This window comes from Saccostrea echinata, unplaced genomic scaffold, assembly GCF_033153115.1.
Source record: "Saccostrea echinata isolate AGI-Se365-2 ecotype Australia unplaced genomic scaffold, CSIRO_AGI_Sech_v1 ptg000017l, whole genome shotgun sequence".
Lineage (NCBI taxonomy): Eukaryota > Metazoa > Mollusca > Bivalvia > Ostreida > Ostreidae > Saccostrea > Saccostrea echinata.
This window is the reverse complement of record NW_026889766.1, coordinates 4,917,775-4,942,483: the sequence shown is the minus strand read 5'-3', so window position 1 is coordinate 4,942,483 and position 24,709 is coordinate 4,917,775. Positions and strand designations below refer to the sequence as shown.

Genomic DNA, 24,709 nt, shown 5'->3' with positions numbered 1-24,709 from the left:
TTACCGTGGGACTTGCCTTACTTAAAGATAACATTCATTGAGGTGAGTTCTGTAATTTCTGATTACCTAAGTTTCAATGAACCGTTACACCATGGCAAAGTTAATAGTTGAGGGAGATTTAAATTCATGGGTAATGATAACCCTCAGAATCCCCTAATAGTAGCCCCCCCCCCCCCTTACACATGATGACTCCACTGAATAATCTCACCAATACCATAAAATCACTTATTCATGGCATCAATGTTTTTGTGTGCATTTTTTTCTTTTGAGGAAATAATGTTTGTGGGGATTTGATTTTATGGTTGAAAAAGAACCATGAAACTGTATGTGTAGTTAGAAATTTTTAACTTTTCATGGAGGTAATGGATTTGTGGGGCTCCTCGAATCATGAAAATGAAGAAAATTAAATCCTATGACAATCTCCATACCATGAAAACAAGGAAAATTAACCCTCACAACACTTTCTGATTTCACAGTTAAATATAGGTTCCACAACCAGTTCCAGATAGTGAATGTTTTTTCTCAAACTCTGGATTCTTAATATTTTTTTTATTTTTAAGAGACATGAGTACCTGTATTTAATGCTGTCATAGGCATGAACTTTGAGAATTTAGAGCCTGGAAAAGCAGCCAAACAGAATCGTAGTTTGGTATAAGCAGCCAATCAAAACTGTCTTGGGTGTTTCATAATGTTATGAACACAAAAAAAGAACAACTGCACGGGAGTGATGAAACACAGTTGATAATGGGAGAACAAAGGTTACTCAAAATTTTCAAAGATAAGTAACAAGCGTGTACAGTTTAAGCTTTTATTGACTGGTGACAATAAATAATATGGACTGACGAATCAACCGAGAGAACCACAATCAGGCCTCGAAATCGCCGGGTCTCTCAAACACTTATAGATACTCAGGTTAACCTGTCATGAAGAAACATTTCTCTGCAGTGATATAGTCATACACCTTGTTCACATGACTGCAGTTAAAAATATATATAAAAAACGCGGCCCTTTTCCATCATAAAATTAAGCGTAAAAATCTATCGACATGCAAAGAGCACTACTATTTCATTGATTCTCTTGAGGTTTTTTTTAATAGACATGAAAAAAAAAATCATACACTAGAATTTTCAACAATTAAATTAATTTTCAACCATGAAAATTTAACTTGTGATTAAATAGAAAAAAAAATCCAAATACATTTTCTTATTTTTGAATTTAAAGATAATTGTAATTTCTGAAGTCTGAATTCCTCAAGAATAAAATTTGAAAGACTGAAGGTAAAAAAACCCTTTTTTTTTCACCATGGTTTGATTTAAAGAGCAAAAAAATAAATTTCCAGTTTCCTTCTTTCTAAATTTAGATTCCAAATCAAAGTAACAATTGGTAAACCTGACCAGAAATATAGAATATATAAGTAAACACTATTTACGGTCAGTAATAGAAGGTAGAGTTTGACACTGCATGATACTCCCCAGCAAATATTTGTACACCTATTACTCATAACAATATTCAGAAAAAATATAATATCACACTTATCAACTCTCTCTCTCATTTCCTCTCGTTAAACTTGCATACTTTCTCGAATACACATAAAAGTGAACGTCACACAAACACACACATATTACAAAGTCTAACGCTCTTGGCTTCGCGTACATGAAATAAACAAGGTCACCCCTGCACATTTACAACATCTTTTTAAGGGGTTCTTGTTTGTATTTTATATATCATTAATTCCACTGACAATGAAATATTACACACACATCAAATGAAAACACCTATCGTAGAAAATTCTACATTTGGTAAAAAAAAAAAAAAAAAAGAAACAAAAATATCTTTGTCACATGATGTGACGTCATGTGACCGATGTTCTAAAAATAGCACATGTCGGACATGTGACTTGTGTCAACCAATGATACATAATACAAAACAATATACACAAGTCCCGAGTTAATTTGTTGTCTAAGGATACTAATCCTAATTAATGGTATATCTTATGCCACAGGTAGCTGAATGGTCTTTCATGACAAGCATTTTATTTTACATCAGTATTCATTACAATTAAACCAACAATCACCTTTGACCTCTGACCTAATTCTACCTACCGAATTTGTACACACACATAGTATGGTTAAACATTTTACAGTGTCCAATAATTGACCTACAGACCTCGTAACACCACACATAACTTGTACAGTAATATATTGCACATCAAAGATTTTAGACTCGTAATGCAAGACTGGTCAGAAAATGATAAACTATTTCAACATGGAGAACACATGACCTGGTAAAATCTTAGGAGACAATGACTCAATCCAATTTAGAATCATCTTTACAGAAGAGCTGCATTTTCCTCCACATCCCAATGAAAAGCCAATTTTCTTTAACCAAAAAAAAATCACTCCTATATTTACCAGAATACACAAGTTACATATCAATGCATCATTTGTACACCTGCCTAGGAAGGATTGAATTTAACGTACATCAGCCTAGTATTTTATCTAACCGTAGATTACAATGTATACAACTATACATACAAATTTCAAATGAATATTCCCAAGTTGAGAAAAAGAAATGATTTTAAACATTCTTATAATAAAAAAACATTTTTCTTTTAAATTCTGACCGTTTTATTCAAATGCAAAAAATTGTGCCATGTATGTTTTCACACATTTAACCATTACAGATACACCTGGTACATGTCCATTTACTGTAAGGAAAGATACATTTCAGGAATTGTTTGTACCTCCAATATTGAAGAGTTCCACAACATTAATAATATTAACTCATTGAAAATTTAGTTAGATTTCAACAAACCATCCATACCAGCATAAATAATCTGCACTTCAATCAAAGTTTAGGGGGACATGTCAAAAGTCTAAATGCTATTTATTACTTTGTGGTATCAAAAACTTGTCTTTTGATCAAATACCGTCAAGAATTAAATATTTCAAGAACATCTGAAAAGTTATATCTAAGAGTACCATATGCTGTAACTTAGAGTTTAGAAACAATTGTGGTCAATTTTCATCCAGGTCTTCAAATGCTTAAGAGATTACAATTTTCTTTATAAAGAGGTGATTTTGTTGCATTCAAAGGCTTCCCATATGCATAAATGTACAAAAGTGCATTAGTTCTTATAATACCCATCAAAATACACCTCCCATCAAAAAATTCATTTCAGTTAGAACCGACTACTGAATTAAGGAAATTTATGCTACACATTATTTTTATGCAACACATTAGAATTGTATGTTGCCCCGTGTCAACTTTACTAATGTTTTCTCCAATTTAAAGCTTTACACAGTCTTAGTTTAAAACTTGCTTGATTTGGGAAATGGTCAAAATACAACAAGGTTGCAACTTTACAAGCATATAGGAGCTCTCTTCAGATCAAGATCAGGAAATGAATCCTTGCTGTATATTGATATCTTCATATATATAAAAAAAATTCTCATTATGCACACTAAACAACAATTGGGAAAAAAACACATCTGTCCTTCTTAATTTTAAATAGAAATCATTCTCTCCGAGTCCTGGGCCACAATTTATAAAATAGACATGAATATCCAGGCCAGGGTTTAGTAGTAATCACATATATCCTTAGATCCACCAATAGTAATCTTAGGTCCACCAATACAAATTTATGACCACTTTTCAACGGAGTTGCTTCCCCTTGGCAATTTGACAGAGACTATAACACCACAATATTTAATCACATACACAACACACAATTTGTACTGGTTTTGTCTGTCACCATAAAAAAAGGTGTACAAGGGGGTAGATGAAAAAGGGGGAAACACTGGGGGGAGGGGGTAAATTTTTTTTAAACAATTGTTGCAGAAAATCAAAAAAAGGGAAGGGGACATAACTGGTGTTTCTGATGGAGTGTCCTGTTTAGTGTATTTTTTTTTCTCTCTTTGAAAGAAAATTAAAAAAATCCCAACAACACAGCCTTTCTTTATCTACATATTTCTATAAACTTCAGATTTATACACAACACATTTGCATAAAATGAAAAGAAAAAATCTAATAAGCTCCTAAAGCCTCCTCCCTTGAATATGCTCCACAGATCAAAATGCCATCTCCTTCGTCTTCCTCTGATAATCCAATGTATGTATCCGTCACTTGTTGACTTGAGGGGAGAGAAAACGTACGTTTTTGGAGAAAAAAAAAATTGGAGAATTGTAGACCTGCTTTGGGTGGAAAAACCAATGGGGATAAAAAAGAGGGAAATAACTGCTTTGAGGGGGAAAAATTGAGGGTGGAGCCAGCCCCCTGTAGCCCCCTGTCACTGCCTATCTTGAGATGATGAAGATATAATCATATATATAGATGTATATATAATATATATAAAAAAAATTCTCAGTCTCCTAGACGCCACTCACGGTCTGCGTATACGCATTAAATAAACACGTAATTAGAACACAGTTTAAGTACATTTGTTCTCTTTTTTTTGTAATTTTTTTTTTCAATGTTTTTTTAACTCTTATCCAAGGACACTTTTCAAGGTTATTTTTGTGTGTGGTCAGCAAAAATTGACCAGGGTCAAAGTGAAAAATGACCTTGACCACTTGAGATCGAAGTGTCATATTTAACCTTTCGACCTCCAGGTTTTTTTTTAAATGACGTGCATCCAGAATCTGCTCACACTAGGTTATATTCCTTAAGATTTAACTGTAGAATTGTATCCTTTACCGCGGCAAACACAAAACGGATGTTCTCCGTATCTAAATAAAAAGAAAAGAATAAACATTATGAAATAGAGACACAATTATCTGAATAAAAACAAACAGTCAGTATATATAACATGAACTTTTGTTAAATAAAGCATATTGGTAATTATTTGTCAAGAAAGGTAACTCCTGTTTTATTTGATACTGTTATTGAACAAGAGTTATCTTTCCTTTTCCATATCAGAATTTTTTTTTTGGGGGGGGAGGGGGGGTTAATAAAAATATTGCTTCTTATCTTGTTTTCCTTTTGATATCAACTGAATGTGGACAAATATCACATAAAATCAAATTCTCATGAATAAAAAATCCATTAAAAGACATTTCACTTGGCAAAAAAGTACAGGTACATAAAAGTGGAAAATATTTGTTCAGTCTACACTCAGTCCCTTACAAAACAAAAAATAAATGCAAATAATCAGCTTTTAATCTAATTTAAAAGTCAAAAGAAAATAAAAAAAAAATTTTACATGAAGGGAATTTTGACCATCAATATTGAACTTACCTGTTGCACATGTGAAATGAGAATAAATGATTTTGTCTGGGTCGGGATTAAGATCTACAAACATCCGCAGTATGAACTCGCGGGCCGCCTGGGCATCTTTCTTTGGACCTAAAACAGCATGAGGTAGTATTTAGTAATCATTATGTCAACACCATGACGTAGCATTTAGTAAACATTATGTCAATTAAGAGCTTGACTGGATGTCATTATGATATATCTTTTCTCCACTTTTTTCAAATTTTTCTGGTCATACTCTGTACTAAAGTGTCTATGAAATGTTCAAAAAAGAAATAGGACGTCAAGGTAGATTTTGTCAAAACATTACAAGATTGCCACCTTAAAGGTACATGTACAAATATTTCTTAGAGTACCAGACTTAAGTTTCCAATACAGCTTACTGATTAAGCCAAATAAACTTTGTTTTCTTTTAAACATTATTAGGATGAACCAGTGGATTAAGTATCTACAGTCCCTGAAACGTTCTACTTTCCCATTTTTCCGTTCGCTCACCGTTCGTTCACCGTTCGTTCAGCGTGCGTTCACCGTTCGCTCACCGTGCGTTCACCGTTCGCTCTCCGTTCACAGTCTTGCGTTCTGCGTTCACCGTGCGCTCGCGTTCACCGTTCACAAAGCGTTCACCGTTCGCTCTCCGTTCGTTCACTTTGCGTTCACCTTTGCGTTCAGCGTTCACTTATCGTTCAGTCTTCAGTGTCATTCGGAACTCCGAAGTGAAAGGACTTATCTTTTTTGGAAGTAAGGATTTACGGGATTTCAAATTTAATAATTCACATATCGTTTTTAAAGGATCATTATTTTATTGGAATAAATTATCTACAATATGCTTTATTATTATTATTATTCTAACTTAGCTGTTTGGTTATTATTTAAATTACTCTGGAAAATAAATGTTGTTATAAGTATGTACCTATGTAGAACGATGCTGAAAAATTAAATTTAAATACGGGCAATATAGGGGTACTTCAAGCACTGCAACATTTTACTGTAATGTTAAAGACGACAAGTCGTTAATGGAGAGATAATAATCCATGTCATTTAATTTAGCAACTGCAGGAAAATTAGAAAGTATTTATTACTAACACGTTTTTTTTTTTCAATTATTATAGAAATACATTTATTTATTAGAACTAGTTCTGAGAATTATAAATAGTACTGCGGATATCCAGTTAATTAAATATCTTTGGTACGAATTAAATAAATAGTGTGGTTAAAAAATATTTATTTAATGTAATATACTACAATTCATATATAAATTCTACTGTTAGAGAGAAAAAATTCTTTTCTTCACAATAACTTTATATGTTTGCCATTCAATATGATTAAGCCCCCCCCCCTTTTCCACGTAGATCGGTCACTTAGTCAGTATTTCCAGTATATTTTAAATTAATATTTAAAAAGAAGTTAACGCGTTTTGTAGCACAAAAATTTCAGTCTCAGAACAAACATGCATCTAAAAAAGTCATTAAACAATAGTAGTTCAAAATATACACGCGCTGACGGTGGTATTTTAAATTCGCCAGGGAGTATGTTTCATATTCGTTCGAAGTGTTTATGCCAAATGTATTTTAATTATTTATTTACTGGAAAAATTGGAATCAGATCTAGAAATGATAAAACATGTAAAACTTCTTGGAAATACTACAGTGTAGCACCTCGCCTTTGGTGTGACGAAACTTTCACACCTGGCTGAACAGTGTCGAATGATTTTGATTGACAGGACAAGCACGTGGACTTCGTGTGAACTTGAAGCAGGAAAATAAAAACCGATTATGACTGTCAAACAAAGTGAATTTGTTGATAAATAAAAAAAGGTTACTTTCACTGCCTGAGATATTTAGATAAAAATTAAGAGTTTTCGTTTATACAGGTACATGTACATGTACATGCATTTGTGAAAAGAGGGGCTAATACATAATCTCTCTCTCTCTCTCTCTCTCTCTCATTTGTCCGTTTAATCAAAACTATAACACGTATTACTTAAATACCAAGTTCTGAAATTTTCATCTATAACAAATAATATGAATGCTTCTTTGTATCACCTTGTCCGAGTATAATCACGTGGAATTGTTTATAGATATACATGTAGAAGTCTGCTGAATAAATCATCATTAAAAAAATGAAAAGACACATAAATATATTATTGCATTAATTTTTTCTAAATATGAGGGTATACATGCAATACGTCCACAGACTAGCAAAATATTTTTTTTTATTTTTTTTCTCATTATTTCACACGGAAATGCCTTGACACGGAAATACATGTATGGTTGTTACAACCGTTGTTATTCGTTCTGTAAGTCAGTAATGTACTCTTCGAAAATCATTATTTGTAATGGTTTTATATATCAAATGAGAATAAACATATTTATTTTACAACTAGAATGATTTTATTTTTTAAACTACAGCGTTCGGTAACAATGACATGTTTTACAGCGATAAAAATCGTGTGATTAAACAGTGGAATTTAAACATCATACATATGTACAGAAAATATTGTAAGAAACTTAATTGATAGTTTTACTAAATGTGCATGTTTCATCTTTCTCAGGACAATTTTTGAATATTTATTTATTTTCCGCCTGACATTAGAATACAATAGAATAGATACAATGCATGGAAAAGATCAGAGGCATTCCGAATAAATCGTTCATCTTGCGTTCACCGTTCGTTCACCGTTCACTTTGCGCTCGCGTTCGCGCTCCGTTCGCGTTCTGCGTTCGCTCACCGTTCAGCGTTCACCTACCGTTCACCAAGTTGCGTTCAGCGTTCACACATCGTTCACTCACCGTTCGCTCTGCGTTCGCTCACCGTTCGCTCTGCGTTCGTTCAGCGTTCGCTCACCGTTCAAGTGGGAAAGTAGAACGTTTCAGGGACTGTATAAGATCATGTTCTTTTTTATACCAATTGCTTCTTTTTTTTCATGTTATAAAGGAATAATATTCATTCATTCCAAAGAGAGTTGTCTCTTCCTATAGGTACTAATTGTGTCCAGTTATTAGCAGACCTGTTTTTGTATTCATATTAAGCAGAAGTTATTTAAAAACTTCTTCATGAAAAGAAGAAGTCTCTTGCTGTGGCCTTCAATTCAACCTTCACATTTTTTGATGATGTGTTATCAATTAACAATATTCATTTTCATTCCTACATTGATTTGATATATCCGTTTGAACTCAAAATAAAAGACATCACAGAGTCTGATACATCTCTATTATACTTGGATATGATACTAGAATAAGTTGTTAATGGTAGCATAACATCAAAACTTTATGATAAATGTGATGACTTCAACTTTTCTATTGTCAACTTCACTTATTTATGTAGCAATATACCTTTATCACCTGCATATGAGTTTAACTCTCCCAGCTGATTTGACACTCAAGAGCATGCTCCATGTATGAACAATTTCTAAAACGAGGCAAGCTATTGACAAATAAGTTGGTGAAACAACGATATGAACAGTCTCATTTAAAGCCAACATTTCGCAAATTCTTTCTTCGATACAATGACCTTGTCAGCAAGTACATGTACAACATATTGTCAAGTCGAAACTTTGACTGACATTGTACATACAAATTGTTAGGCCATTAATTTCTCACTGAATTGTCTATGGATTTTTCTGTTTGCCCGATCACGACAAGGAGCACACAGTGGATGTGATTGTTCAACATTGAACATGTTTGCTTACTCCTCCACGGCACCTGATCCCACCTATGATGTTTTTAAGAGGTGCATGTTTGCTCTGTTCCCAGTTTGTATTCTTTTAATAGAATTTTGAGCTTGATTACTGTTATCTTCATATTTCATTGTTTCTCTTAACAGAGGGACAATATTAGTTATCCAGGTCCAATCAAGGGTGTACGGGGATTTACCCCAGGTTTAATCCATACACCCAGAGGCCGAAGGCTGAAGGGTGTAAGAAATCCAACCCATGATAAATCCCCGTACACCCTTGATTGGACCTGGATAATGAATTTAATTCCTATGTAACCAAGAAAATTCTTTTAAACCAAAGTCCAAACGATGGTGCATCAAGCTATCAATAAGATTTACAATGTGTTACAATGCATCGTGATGTCATGTTATTTGCTTTTTGTGATAGAGAAACAATGCAATGTGACGTCACATTATTAACCCCCAGCTCAAGGCAGATGTACGGAAATATACGCAGGGTTTGACACTAAGGCACGTCCGACCGACCCAGTCTAGTAAATGAATGGTCCGGTCGTGTAAAATGTTTGTGAACCAGACCGACTGGTCGTGAGGATGAAATAAATGTTAACCCTCATTTCAGTCTTTCAAATAGATATTCTAAATACTTTTTAAAGAAACTTTCTTAATTTTTCGATTACAAACACAACCATTACTCTGAAAAAGAAAACTTCCCCGCATGACACAATCGCTATTTTTAGCCCGGCTGTAATAGACAAGTCTCGATCTCGAAACTAGCTTTGTTCAGTATCATTGGTATGAATAGTCATCGAATAATATAGTCTTACATGTATATTTACGGTAATAATTTTATTTAAGTTCCTTGAATGTTCTTTAAAGCTTATAATATTCGCAGGTTCGGCTTAACCTGACTCAGTGGGCTGCGATCTATGGAACAGTCTGTCAACATGTATACCTTTATAAAACACGTGCGTGAGATAATATGGTTTCGAAACTTTTTTTTCATTATAGTAGCAGGTTATAAAAAAGAAAATTTTCAAGTATGGTCAGGGCTAGTGATTTTATGGTCAGGGCTAGTAAAAATTATGGGAAGTAGCCCGACTGGTCTAGTACTCAAAAAAGTTAATGTCAAACCCTGATACGCCTGGCTTTCTAACCAATCAAATCTTGGGTTACAAGCTACATAGAAAATAATGAACGTTAAAGTTGTTAACACTATCTGTCACTCACCATCAAATTCAGGAAAATAGTCCACCAGGTGGGACAACATAATTTTTTCCTCTAGTAAATCTTTTTTGTTAAGAAATAGGATAACTGAGGAATTCTGGAACCATGGATACGTAATGATCATCCTAAAGAGGGCTTTAGACTCCTCCATACGGTTCTATAAATAGAAAGTAAAAATTTACGGTTCTATAAATAGATTAACATTTACGATTCTATAAATAGTCAAAATGTGTATGGTTCTATGAATGCACCAGCAATAAATTAACATTTACAATATCATAGAGTTTCATCAATACCACCTACTTTGTAAACCAAATTATTTTTCACATATCTTGAAGAAATATGAATATATTCTACCATTACCTAGTTAATGTGTGCCCTATCCAGATCTAGGCAATAAGTGCCTTATCACAACTTAGGAAACAGGTGTTCCATATCCAGGAAATAGATGTCCAACCACAACCCAGGAATTATGCCCCACAATAAACCAGGGTTTAGGTGCCTGCCCAGGAAACAGGTGCCCCAATACAATCCAGGCTTTAATTCCCATATCACAATCCAAGGAACCCATCACAACTTACAATGAAGTTGGCTTTATCCAACCCAGGAAGAATGTGCACCAACACAATTTAAAATTAAGGTGCCTTTCCACAACCCAGGAACCAGGTGCCCCACTATATCTGAGGCTTTACATAACCCATGAAACAGGTGTCCCAACACAAGGCAAAATGTAGGTGCCTTAACACAATTCACGAAACATGTCCCCCAGCACAACCCAAAGTTTAGTTGCCTTATTGTTACCCAGGAAACAGGTGCATCACCAAAACCCAAGGTTTAGGTTCCTTAAGCAACCTTAGAAACAGGTGCCTCACCAAAACCCAAGGTTTAAGTGCATTAACATAACCTAGGAGTCAAGTACTTAAAAAAAAAACTCCTCTTAACTAAAGGGCCTTAACATAACCAGAGAAACAAGAGCTCCCAAAAACCCCTGCTTTAAGGACCTTAACATAACCCATGAAACAGGTATCCCGTCACAACCAAAGGACTTGGTGCCTTAACCCAGGAAATGTATTTCCAAAACTAAATCTGGGAATCATGGTAATCATGGCCCCTATAAAATCACAATAGACAAATAAACCCTTGTATGGTCTCTGTTCTCACCTCATTGTCGGACTCGACCAAGACCTGGTCGTACTCACTCAAGGCCACCAGAAACATGATGGACGTTACATTCTCAAAACAGTGAATCCACTTCCTTCGTTCTGACCTCTGGCCTCCAACATCCACCATTCTACAACATATAACAGTGTGTTAAAAAGCTGTACACTACAACACATAACAGTGTGTTAAATAAGGTATTACTCAGGTAAAATAGATATTCAGAAAATTTGTTTTTCTTACAATTTTTCTTTCTAAATCAAATTAAAGAGATCTCATCAGAATACTGTAATTTCAAAGTAAACAAATATTTTGCAAACCCTCAATATAAGAACAACGGGTGATCAGAAAAGCTCACTTGAGCTTTCAGCTCAGGTGAGCTAAAAAATGTGTGTTCTTTCTACATCAAACAGATATTTTCAATATGAGAATTCCCAATCATGTGGATGTTTTACAAGTCCTCAATATAAGAAGAAATTCATGAAACTATCCAAATCAAATGGATACTATATAATGTCCCTCACCTGAATATGATACTATCCAAATCAAATGGATACTCTATAATGCCCATCACCTGAATATGCAAATCAAATGGATACTCTATAATGTCCCCAGTTGAATATGATACTATCCAAATCAAATGGAAACTCTATAATCCCCATCACCTGAATATCCAAATCAAATGGATACTCTATTATGTCCCCAACTGATACTATCTAAATCAAATGAATACTCTATAATGTCCATCACCTGAATATCCAAATCAAATGGATACTCTATAATGTCCCCAATTGAATATGATACTATCCAAATCAAATGGATACTCTATAATGCCCATCACCTGAATATCCACATCAAATGGATACTCTATAATGTCCCATCCTAAATATGATACTTTCCATATCAAATGGATACTCTATTATGTCCCCACCTAAATATGATACTATACAAATCAAACGGATACTCTATAATGTCCCTCATCTGAATATGATACTATCCAAATCAAATGGATACTCTATAATGTCCCTCACCTGAATATGATACTATCCAAATCAAATGGATACTCTATAATGCCCGTCGTCGGAACTCTCACTCTCAATATGTCCTGTAACGTTGGCAAGTAATTCGGATTTGCGATACGATCAACATCATCTAGATAGCTGTAATAAGGAAAATATTCATCATTAAAATCAGTTTTGGGGAACAGTCAGGGGTGAGACTGAACTCCGTCATTTTTGAAAAATGATGGATAATCGTCATATTTACTAAGTACGTATTTTCGTCATTTTTGTCAATATGACTTACTATCGTCATATTTTCTTTTTCAACTTAATTCTTCTATCCTGGTTACATAAAAGCGAAATTTGAATTCACCGCTGAAAGAAGAGTGTTTGCGCAAGTTTCATTTCATCCGGGTCACTAATTACTGCCGACCACGTGCGTTAGAACATCAACATGGAAGGTGAAAGTTATTATTTAGCGGTAAAATGTCGAATTTTGGTAGAACTAATTCGCCATTTTTACATGGCTTTTAGCCCTAGAAAAACATATAGTACACCGTCTGGAAGAATACGTACTTGTAGAGAAAAGTGTCGACAAAAAGTTAAAGCCGTAAAAAAGTAGTGCGCCCCGTAAAACAAGCGAGATATTTCAGTGCGCCCAGACCCTCCATTTTGAAAAAAGACGGAATATCGTCATTTTTGTCTTCTTTCCTATTTAATGCAAATAAATTGACAAATAACTCTTCCACTCTTATTTTTGCTTGGGAAATTTATACTGTCAACATAACCAGTATTGTAGTCAACTGTATTAGAGAAATGAAGTTTGTTTACGATGTTTTTTGTCCTTTTTTCGGTTGGTGGATCTAACATTTTTCAAAGAGAGGTAACTCGGTATTCTAGAAACACTCTAAATTTTTATGACTGTTTTTCTCATTTTCTTAAAAATGACGAGTTTAAGTCAAAATAAAAATTTTAATTTATGGCTTAAAATCGTCATTTTAAAAATGACGGATTTCAGTCTCACCCCTGACTGGGGAATAAATTCTCAAAAAATTGTTTTATACATAGAATATCAATATGTGGATTTTTTTTTACCCCAAATGCTGAGGCACTCTTTTCAGAAGTTTAAACTGCTCTTAAACTGTCTCTGTTGATCCTTGATCATTTGAACATTTGGACTAACTCTCAACTTCAAAGTACTCACTTTTTATCAGTTTTTACCTTGAACTTAAAGGTACTCACTATTTAGCAGAGTCCGTTAGCTGGTACTCTCTCCTGCGATCAAAACACTCCTGGATTCCATCATCTGCCCACAATGCCTTAATTGCACTAACATAAGGTTCCTCAAAAGTGTGAATCGTCTCAAAATCGGCTTGTCGGACCAACAGACCGTTTTCCTACAATTTAGAATATGCAATTATACACCATCTGGAAAGACAAATTCATACAGAATACGGCAATTTGTTCCTAGAATACTGTAATCTAATTGGCTAAGATGAAGAACAGGCCTCAATTACAGTCAAAGAACTATTCTCATTGGCTAAATCACCATATGTTATAAAATCATCTGATTGGTTGAGAGAAAGAATATAGGTCTCATTTACAATAAGAATATAGGTCTCATTTACAATAAGAACTTACCTCATTGGCTGGATCACTGTATGAGATGTTCAACGTATCCATGGCTCTAATCATGGAGTGCATAGCCATGAAGATATTCTGATATACAATTTTGATGAATCCACTTTTGTCCGAGTCTGAATAGCCCGAGCCATGAATGATTCGCATCTGTTTGATAAAGGTGCTTTTTCCACTCTCTCCCGTACCTGTCAACAGAGAACGATGACTTAATATAGACTTACCAATCAATTATAACGGTATTGTCAAAATGTTCATAAAATACATTTACGGTTAAACTTTGGTATCTCGAACAGATATCTTGAATGCCATGGATATGTCAAAGTGATTTGGTTGTCCCAACCACTTATTAATAAAGTATTATTATAGCATTTTTTTTACCTAAAATATTCATCATGCTTCATGTGCATCAAGGGAAAAATTTTCCATGGTCATGAACTTGCAAGATTGGAAGAAAAAAATAACCATGTTTGGTCATTCTATACATACTGGTTGATTCTAAGTAAAAAAAGTAACTCCATTTAGATTTATCTCTTCAGGACATATGCAACATAGTTTGAACTTTACTGTCTTTTTCCCTGGAGTTGAAGAGTTCCAATACTTAAAGGAACTGTGCGCTTCATTTTTATGTCTATATATGCTGTTCTACACTTCTTCTAAAACAAGTTTGGATAAACATTTAGAAAATATGTTTAGTAATTTTTGTATACCGGTATTTTTCTTTAAATTATACAAGAATTTTCATCAATTGATATCTTTTCAAAACCCCTGGTAATGCATGCTGAATTTTTTTCTACGAACATCTGATGGCATTATAATCTTAAATGAAGAATATCTTGAAAAATTATCAGCAGGTAAGGTACATTGCGTATGTCCTTAAATGATAGTGCATTTGGTAAATTCTAGACTTGTTTGGGTGATCACCACCCACTCATGTTACTTTGCTCTGAAGAGATGACGGTTACATAACCAACACTGATTTCTGGGGGGTACAACATTTTCCCAAAACTAAGCTGACTAAAGTACAATCACGTATAACAGAAACAGAGCTACACTGTCATCGATCTGTCACCGATATCAATAGGTCATACACATGTCTCTATCACGAGACCCCCTACTCCACAGCAAAACCGATTCTGAAATCTATCCCTCCCGTGCCAGGAATTCAGAAACATGACAGCCAGGTAGCTATGGCTACAAGATCACAGATAATGATGAGGTCTTAATCCTATTACAGGAGATTTCCTGTATCTACCTGTGTATCAGATGTCAGGTAAAAACTGTGTCCAGTACTGTCGGTCAAGGACTGTATAGCTCACCTGTTAAATGTTACCTGTACTTTAGGTTGAGGACAATATAATTTACCTATATCTACCTATATATCAGATAATGTATCAAGTAAATACTGTGTCCAGTACTTTAGGTTGAGGACCGTATAACTCACCTGTATCGGATGTGTCACTTGAAAACTGTTAAGTTTCGGCAAAGGTCAATGCAGTTCACCTAAATATACCTGAATATCACACTTGTCAAGTAAAAATTATTTAGAGTATTTCAGGGAGATGATTACAGAATTCACCTTTATCTACCTGCATATCATGTCACAGTCATATGACAACTGTGTCCAGTAATCCAAACAAGGATGTCCAACTCACATGTATAAAACAAGGTCATATAAATACCTGTATATCAGAGGAAATTCCGCTAATTTAACTATGTCCAATTGTCCAAGTAAAGATCTATAAAGATCATCAGGCCTACTAACAACTAAATTGTATGACAAACAAGATGACTTCTGATATCAGCTTTATCATCATCAATTTTCCTTATTTTATGTAGTAATATCCAACTATCACCTGCATATGGTGTTTACATCTTCCAACTTATTCGATACTCAAGAGTATGCTCCGAGTATGATCTATTTTTAAACCGAGGCAGGCTACCTACAGATAAGTTGATGTTACAGGGATTTCAACCTCATTTAAAGTCAGCATTTACTTAATTATATGGAACTTATAATAACCTTGTTAGCAAATATAACTATCACTGGGTAGTATTTTGGCTGACATGTTTCATACCAATTGTTAGGCCTTTGTTTTTATACTGAATTTGACTATGGATCTGAATGCTTTGTCTACCTGATCAATAAATAGGGCTCACGGCAGGTGTGACTGGTCAAGAGGCAATGCTTACTCCTCCTAGACTCCTTATCCCACATCTGGAATTTCCAGGGGTCCTAGTTTTATGCCCTCTTCACAGATTTGTACTGTTTAAAGATTTTTTTAGATTGACCACTGTTTGTTATTTTCGCCTTTTTCATTTTCACTATACAAATTTGAAAACTGAAAATCCCCGAGAGGGGGTTGGTTCTGGACCCCCCTGATGCCCTTATGTGCATCTTTACAACCAGTGGAACACAATCAATTTTTCAACCAAAGGAGCACAATCAACTTTACAACCAAAGGAGCACAATCAACTTTACAACCCATGGAGAACAATCAACTTTACAACTAATGGAGCACAATCAACTTTACAATCAATGGAGAACAATCAACTTTAAAACCAATGGAGCACAATGAAGCACAATCAACTTTACAACCAATGGAGCACAGTCAACTTTACAACCAAAGGAGCACAATCATCTTGACAACCGATGGAAAACAATCAACTTTACAACCAAGGGAGCACAATCAATTTGACAACCAAAGAAGCACAATCAACTTTACAACCAATGGAGAACAATCAACTTTACAACCAATGGAGCATTTCAATGAATCAGCAAATTTTGTTTTTTATTATAAATGGAGTGGTTTTGCTCAAATAAATTAATTGAAATTGATAAATTTATATAAGAGTGTAAATCACACATTAAATAATATCGTGATTCAGAGACCTTCAGATTTCTGTCTTTAATGTCCAGTAATTAAAACTGACTGAAACCCTCAACTTTCTGTGTCACATTGCAACTGTTTTCCATTTTAGAATTCTGTCTCTTGTACTACATGCTGTATGACACTTCATTAGAGGCAGGAAATCTCCTGTATCACTTATACAGATAGGGAACATGTGATCATTCTCAGAGCCGTCTAATCTTAATTAAACTCCAAATGTTAATGTAATACGACCTCCGAAGGGCAAAAACCAAATGATTAAATATTCCTAAGGTGCACTTCTTCAGGTTCTGACAGGGAATTTTACACATCTTCTCAAAACTAGGTTTTTTAGCTATGCAGTTATTTGAAAAAAAATATTATTACCACAGGGTTGTCCCTAAGAACTGAAATAGCAGAGCACATCAAGAAAGTAGTTAGAGGGTGTGTGTGTGTCTGGGGATCCTTCCCTAATAGGGGGTTGAGGGGGAATACCTGAATAACTATGGGATAATGTTACTATAGGCGGGGAAATACCCCCCCCCCCCCCCCCCCGGGTCTTTGGGACAACCCTACAGCAGAATGAGGTAAAATCTTCAAAATATGGGGAAAATTGACCAGAATTTAACAGATTTTCAAGTGTGAAATTCCTTTGTTGAAAAAATTGCCCCATTTTAGAAAAATGACCCATTATAAGTGTTATAAAGGTTCATGTTATATGCCCCCCCCCCTTTCCATTTAATTATCCAAACACTGCATTGTTGCCATTTGCACTGAAAACATGGAAACTTTTGACAATCAGTAACCAACATTACAATGATGACAGTAACATCATGTCCCTGAGGATGATTAAAACCAACCTATAATGAGAACAGTGCTAAATTTAAACAGGCACCATATATATTTAAAAATTTGGGGAAAAGGTAACAAAATGAAAATGCTGATTACTTATTCCAGGAGAAAGAGGGGGGTGGGATGGGGTCGGGGGGGGGGGGGGGGGGGGATATGCAATTATATGTTTAAATGTCCTTTAGTGAAACTCTTGTTGCTCTTATTTCTAATTTCTATTATTTTCCTACTTCAAAAATATTTTTATCATTTTATCCAAACATTTTTCAGCAAAGGACAAAAATTTGTCTTGTCTTTTTTTTTTTTTAATCTGATTCACATTTTCACTTACACGGCACCTGACAAGTTTACAATCATTCAAACCCTTTTCTCCAAAATCATAATAAGTATTACATGTATATGAAGTAGCCATGTCATATAATGGAACAAAGGTGTTTCACAATTTTCAGTATAATAAATAAGGGTGTGGAAAAGGCATCAATATAGATTAGGGAGGTACACAGAGAGAGGTGGGGGCCTAGATGTATTTATACAGCATGCAATATACATAGGTAGATGTCAATATCTACATGTAATCTCTGTATCCCAAACTTGCATGTCCTCTGAGCCACTCTGCTGGTGAATGACTCCCTTCCAAAGAAAAGTGTTATGTAAGTTTTGGAGAATGCCATGCTGTCCATGGTTTTACATTTCGAGCCAAAAAAATTATTGTTTTAATTTCTGAGTTTGTTCTTTGCACACACTGCAGTACAGTGATAATGATGATACACAAATCATGTAGGGAGGGACTGATGAGGGAACACATTGGAGGAGGGGGGAGTTCACCTATCTAGCAGAATCAATCTCTTAACAGCGATTTTCTTCTTCCCATTGGGAAAGGGTCCGGTACCGGTTCAATTGGTAAAAATTGCATCGAAGTAGAACAAAGGAGAATTTTCTGTCATTTAAACAAATGAAACATATTCTGCATTTATTCCAACCTCATTACCTATTACTCCATGTTTTAAAGAATAAACAAGTATTCATTGTTTTTCATATCAATGTCCCTTGTTTTCACATTTTCATGCTTTCAATTTGTCAAAATGTATGACACTACGCTGTCTACACCACAGGTCCCGCCATATTACGAGTAATCTCTACTTTCGATTTAAGTGGAAATGTAACAATTAGTCATCTTTTTCAATGTTTCATATAAAAAGAAATACAATGTCATTGTAGTCTGTTGCTTGGCAGTTGAATTGGGAATTTTTAGTCTCAAAAATGAAAATTGGGAAAAATTAACTTTTTTTGGTATTGGGAATGGTACCATTTATTGGTACCAGTTATATAAAGTAAAACAATGACTATAGCTCTGAATTTATTTATTACTTGTGGAGAGAATCTTCACCTATCACCTGCACCATCAAAATATTTCAGTGGAAAGACTGCTCACTCCATAGTTTTAAGGTTGTGGGTTCGTGCCCCTGCCAATCTAAGTTGATAACAAAATAGGTACCAACTTTTGCTTTGCCAAGCTCTCTGCACTTTGAAGTGTCTTTTAGGGCCTTTTGAATGATACCTTAAAAACCAAGTCCCCATGTTATGGCAGACATTAGAATTCTACAGAATGCTCAGCCTTATTATTACAGTAAAAACTGTTTAATCCACACCTAAACAATCTGATTCACTGTGAATTCTAATCTTACTAAATCTTCATTCCCACTTCACAATTTTCCAATCTGACACCCTGTCTATTTCGACACAAAATTTGTGTCCAATTGCATGTCGGATAAGAAAGGTTTCACTGTACTACAAAGACGTACTAAAGAATTTCTAATGACATTTCAATCCGATTGTTAATATAAGATTAAACAGGAAACATCAGGAGTTTACTAACAACATAAAATATCAGATTGACACGTTGTTTGATAATTTTAGTCTTAACAAAGAGACTTCTCAGAATCAGAATTATTTATAAACAATTTAAATCATGTTAAATGTAAATTGATCATGTTTTCTCTCTATGGAATGTGAAATACATGTGGACTGTGATCAAATGAGTATAAATATTTAAGGTTGTCAGAGTTCAACATTATGGTAAGGTCAGTTCATTTTGTGATCAGACAAGTCAATCTCTAGAATCAGTTACTTATTGTACAATTAAGGAATATTGTAAATATGATTGAAAAAATCCCCCCCAGAATTCACTTCATACTGTGATTTTTTTTTTAAATCACAAAGGTTACAACCTTATAAGGGCTCAGTCAATCATTTATGTCCGGGTGTTGTTAAGGGATGAGCGCGATCAAGGCTAGGTTACAGACACTGCTAGTGTATTTAAGACTAGCAATGTTTTTATTTTTATAATTAAACAAATCCTTGAAAGTCAAAACATATACTACTTCTTTCTTCAAATAAAGTTCTACAATTTTTTCAAAATTCTTATTGCAAGTCAACAATAAATTTGGACAAGTAACATTTGTTAGCAAAAAGGTAAGTGGGTATTTTAATTAATGTTGAGCCCTGGCCGACCATGTTTCCTTGGGGTGCCAGTGAGGGTCAGGCAGGGACACTCCCTCTTTAAGTCTAGATTTTTTTTTAAAATAGGCACCATATGGGTTCTGGGAGATTCAGTGGTAGACTTCTAGTGATCAGACAGGTTCAATCGCTGGTGGCTCTATTTATAGAGCAACAGACTGGAGATTCAGGGAGTCAGGACTCGAATCCCTGTCTGGTCCATCCCATTTTTCTCCTCTCCTGTTAAATTTGGTGCCATGACCTGGAAGTGACAGGTGAAGAACCTGCCACGGAAGAGCCTGGGTTGGTGTTTGCGGGGGAAAAGACCTTTACAGAGGGAGGAATGCAGCGGTCAGAAGGGTCTGATCACCAGTGGCCACATCACAGCTCTAGAGCTCAGTTTGTAGAGCACCTGACTGGAGATTCAAAGGGCTCGGGTTCGAATCCCTGTCTGGTTTATCAAATTTTTCTCCACCCCTAGTACATACTACTAGTTATTTTTTCGAAAATTAATCAAACAAAATCAGGCAGCATTACTTGAAGAAGATTATCATGAACTTGATGAATACTGAATTTATTTTGTTTAAGATATTTAATGGAGAAGGGTGAAATCACGACCAACACATCCCTTCATCAGATGACCTTGATCCTGTGTTCTTTAATTTTTCATATTTGTTCAGATAAAATTAGAAATGCTATTTCAAAGCCTTCGAAAGCTGTTTCCAACATAGATTTTCCTGTCACAGACTTTTTTTTTTTAAAGAAACATTATGTAACATTGTGTATCAGTTTGCACTGAATATCAAATTTTATCATAAACAAACTTATATAAATGACCATGAATTTTGAAAAAAAAAATAAAAATACACTGCACAAAATGAATTATGCTACATTTAATAATACTGAAAGATATTGGAACTCAAAGTGATTTCATTCTTCCTGTGCATATATATAGAAATTAGGACACTGATAGCAATGTTGTAACATTACCATTGATTATCATGATTATAATAATATATCAATATCAAAAAGATTCTACATGAGAAAACCAGTGATGACACAGCAAGGGAAAAAGCAATCTAAAATATTATTTTAAAAACAAACTATCATCAAAATGGCCCGCTAGTCCGCAAGCTTTTTTTTTTTTCAGGAAGATTAATGCTACATGACTCAGTAACGAAAATATCAACAGCTGTTTCATTTGTATCTAGTGGCTTCAGTGTACCTGAAATTCAACCCTGATCCAAGTACTTTAAGCAAGGCCCAAACTGTCCTTTAATTTCCAATGACATCATTGAGAAAAGTTTCCTTTTATTGGCATTAAATATAATCATATACAAAAAGTAACCGTCAATTCTGATCTCTTTTTCAGTAAAGGTGATAAAATTAAGGCAGTAAGTGCTTGACAATTAATGAGATCACTTGAGTCAGTGGTATGCCAAGTGTGTTATTCACAGTCAGGAGTTTGAATCTCTGCAATGACGTGCAATACTACATACAATTTACAGACATTTGTGAAGTCCTCTCTATCGAGAAAAAAATGTTGTATATATGTTGTCAACTAATCAACTTGGGATACACCCTGTAATACGTAAAGAGCTTCATCAGTTGCACCACACAAGATGCACCCAATCCTTGCAGTAATAATCAGACATCACTGAATTTGAATTTCTTATCAAAATATTCTTATTTGACAGGTATCCATAATTGTCTCTTTACACATGTACTAGCGTAACAGAGGGAATGGGACAGTATGTGTCCCTGCTCCGAGTTGAACCTGCAACATTTGAAACAGCTGCTTGGATCTACGATTAACCAAAAAATATAAAATCATACACAAGAAAAACAACTTCTCCAAGACTATACCATGAAACAAGATGTGGACGAAACTACAGTTCATCAATATCATCAAACAATTTAAAGTTTCACTTTCAAATTGATGACGTTTCTCTAAAAATATACACTACCTATAGACTGGCCAATCCAATATTATTATCAAAATGGCGTGTACACTGCAATTCTAAATTAGGTCAACTGACCCAATTTGACACTTGGTTACATTGCTATGTATTGCGACACCCGTGATGAAACATAGAAGAGGACTATGTGATAACTAGGCTTAATACTTTCTTCTTTCAAGTCTATTCAATACACTGTGAACACAACTTAATTATTCAAAATGGCGTCAAATACTGTGATGCAAAGCCATGTTTCAATGGGGTAAAAATAATACTGCAAGACTGCTTGCATGTAAAATTGTGTGTTTGTAAGATTGTCTTAAGTTCTGAAAACATTCCAGCATGCTATGTTCAACTGTGTCGTTGGAAAAAGCTGCATATTTCGCCATGACACAAGATGCATTTCGCTAAAAACTGCATCAACATGCATCTCGGGTTTTATCATTATCTAGTGTTGAATTCTTAATCCCCTAAACAAGTGAACCCAATATATAATTTGTAATTACTCTCATAACTGAAAATTCAAGGTCTAACTTCGACAAGACGCTTAATAAATGACAAAAACCCGGTTTATTTTCATGTGAATCAAGACCATAATTATTCAAAATGGCGGCGATTTCGGGATCAGCATCTAAAGTCATCATTTTCAGTCCCGTATTTGCCGGGAAAAATCTCGCATTCTTACCTAGCAAAAGAAGCTTTAGTTCTCTCCGCTGGTTCCTTTTGTCTCGCCGAATCTCCCTCTCTATTTGCTCATTAATTCGGCGCTGTTCCTTCGCTTCGTCGCTTAAACAACATGCCATTTTCTCACATTGACGTTCGACCGAGTCCCCCGATTAGAATATTGGCCGCTGCCTCGTCGACTAAATACGCCGATTTTTCAGCGTTCAGTAAAAGCTGGGGGTGATGTACACCGTGTAAATTTCACCCGCACATGGGGGCTTCTAAGTCCCAAATTCAACCACACAATTTAATGGCGTCCAGAGCGATTGTCAGTAATAACAATTCGGCCTCGTCGTGCGATGAGCTATAGGGTGTGGTGCCGATGTTCGCAGAGCTCGACGCTGGCCAATCGCGATTCCGCACACCTGATGGTCCGCTCGCATCTAATTAACAAAAAATAAGAGTCCTTTTAATTGCACTTATTAATCGGGGAATTCAGGACACTAGTAAGCGATACCTCAGGCCGGGGAATTTAATTGTCGGTAAATATTGTAAACATCGGCGACGATCGGTGTCTGTGCTCAATAGATGGAACAGCCAATGGGAACAGCCATACCATTGCATACGAAATTAGCCGTTTTCATTCAGAAATGCAACCATTATCAGCACATGTCACTTTTCTTCTTCGTTGATATACAACGGCTCGAAAAAAAAAATTTAAAAAATATGTAGAAATAAAAAAGCTAATTTAATCTTTTATCCAAATTAAAGTACCTTAAACTGATTTTTTTTTTGCATTTGTGTATTTTGCTTGATGTGTTTAAAAAATTACATCTTTGTTAAATTATCATAATATTGTGTGACGTAGTTTATATTGGGTTTCAGCCACCCCCATTTTTTTGTATAATGTATTAGTCTGTTATAGAATTTATGATCAAAGAGAGATAACTCTTGGATGTGTGTAAATCCGGAATGTGGGGTATCTTGGGTTAAACTTTTATTGTTGCTGAAACCCGCCAAATAAACGTAACGTACTTCACCTCTCCTGTTCTTTTTAGGTAAGAACATAAATTTGTACATGTTAACATGTTTGTAACTGTTTTCTTGATATATAATATGTTTGATATAAGACATTTTGTTTCTCAAAATATTGCGATTAGGTGAATTTCAATGTATTCGCTAGTATTTTGATGCAGCATGGTCTAGTCACGTGGGTAGAGTTCAGTGAAAAGTCTTTATTTTGAGTTTAAACAATAGTGAACAGGTTATATGTACAGAATTGTTATGTTATAATCACAGAAAGTTTTTGCTAAACATATAGATTTGATTTTCTAAAGAATATATACAATTTCATTTGTTTCCGGAATTAGTTGAGTTGCACGGATTAGAGTCATGTTTTAGAGTAGTGTAATCTGTTTCCGGTTTGAGACAAAACGTCAACAAATACAGATGTAAATGTGTTTTGGCTGTTTCGGACATAAAGATATGGTATTATAAAATATTTTATTGATAACTTATCAAACGGAATCTACTAGCCACATGTTTTATTCTAGTCAGTGATATTTTGATGTCATAGTAAATTAGTAGTTGTAAATCCCCTAGACTAAATGAGTGTATGTATGTATAATAATGCGTATCTTGTGTTAGACTTTTTATTGTTGCTGAAACCCGCCAAATAAACGTAACGTACTTCACCTCTCCTGTTCTTTTTAGATTCTGCCAGGCCAGGGTAACATTTTGGGGGCTCGTCCGGGATTCTTATCATGGCAGAGTTGACAGAGGAAATGTTGGGGGTGAGGTCAAAGCTGATGATGGCACCACTGGACGTACTGAAGGGAATTCTGGAGGAATTCGGGGAGACTGTTGATGCTTCCAAGGGTCGACTAGTGGTGGCTATGCAGGCAGATAAATTCTTCATGAAGGAGAT

At 34.9% G+C, this 24,709-nt stretch overlaps 1 protein-coding gene across 1 annotated transcript; it reads right to left on the bottom strand.

The window, feature by feature from the left end:
• Window positions 1–794: 794 nt before the first annotated feature.
• Window positions 795–23,362, bottom strand: LOC133189155 (guanine nucleotide-binding protein G(q) subunit alpha). Its single transcript, XM_061324563.1, has 8 exons — window positions 22,805–23,362; window positions 13,950–14,134; window positions 13,551–13,705; window positions 12,339–12,467; window positions 11,311–11,440; window positions 10,153–10,306; window positions 5,236–5,343; window positions 795–4,727 (listed from the first exon to the last, which is right to left on the bottom strand). Exons 1-8 carry the CDS (start codon window positions 22,920–22,922, stop codon window positions 4,645–4,647), a joined length of 1,062 nt encoding a protein of 353 aa, XP_061180547.1. The 5' UTR covers window positions 22,923–23,362; the 3' UTR covers window positions 795–4,644.
• Between the last annotated feature and the right edge of the window lie 1,347 nt (window positions 23,363–24,709).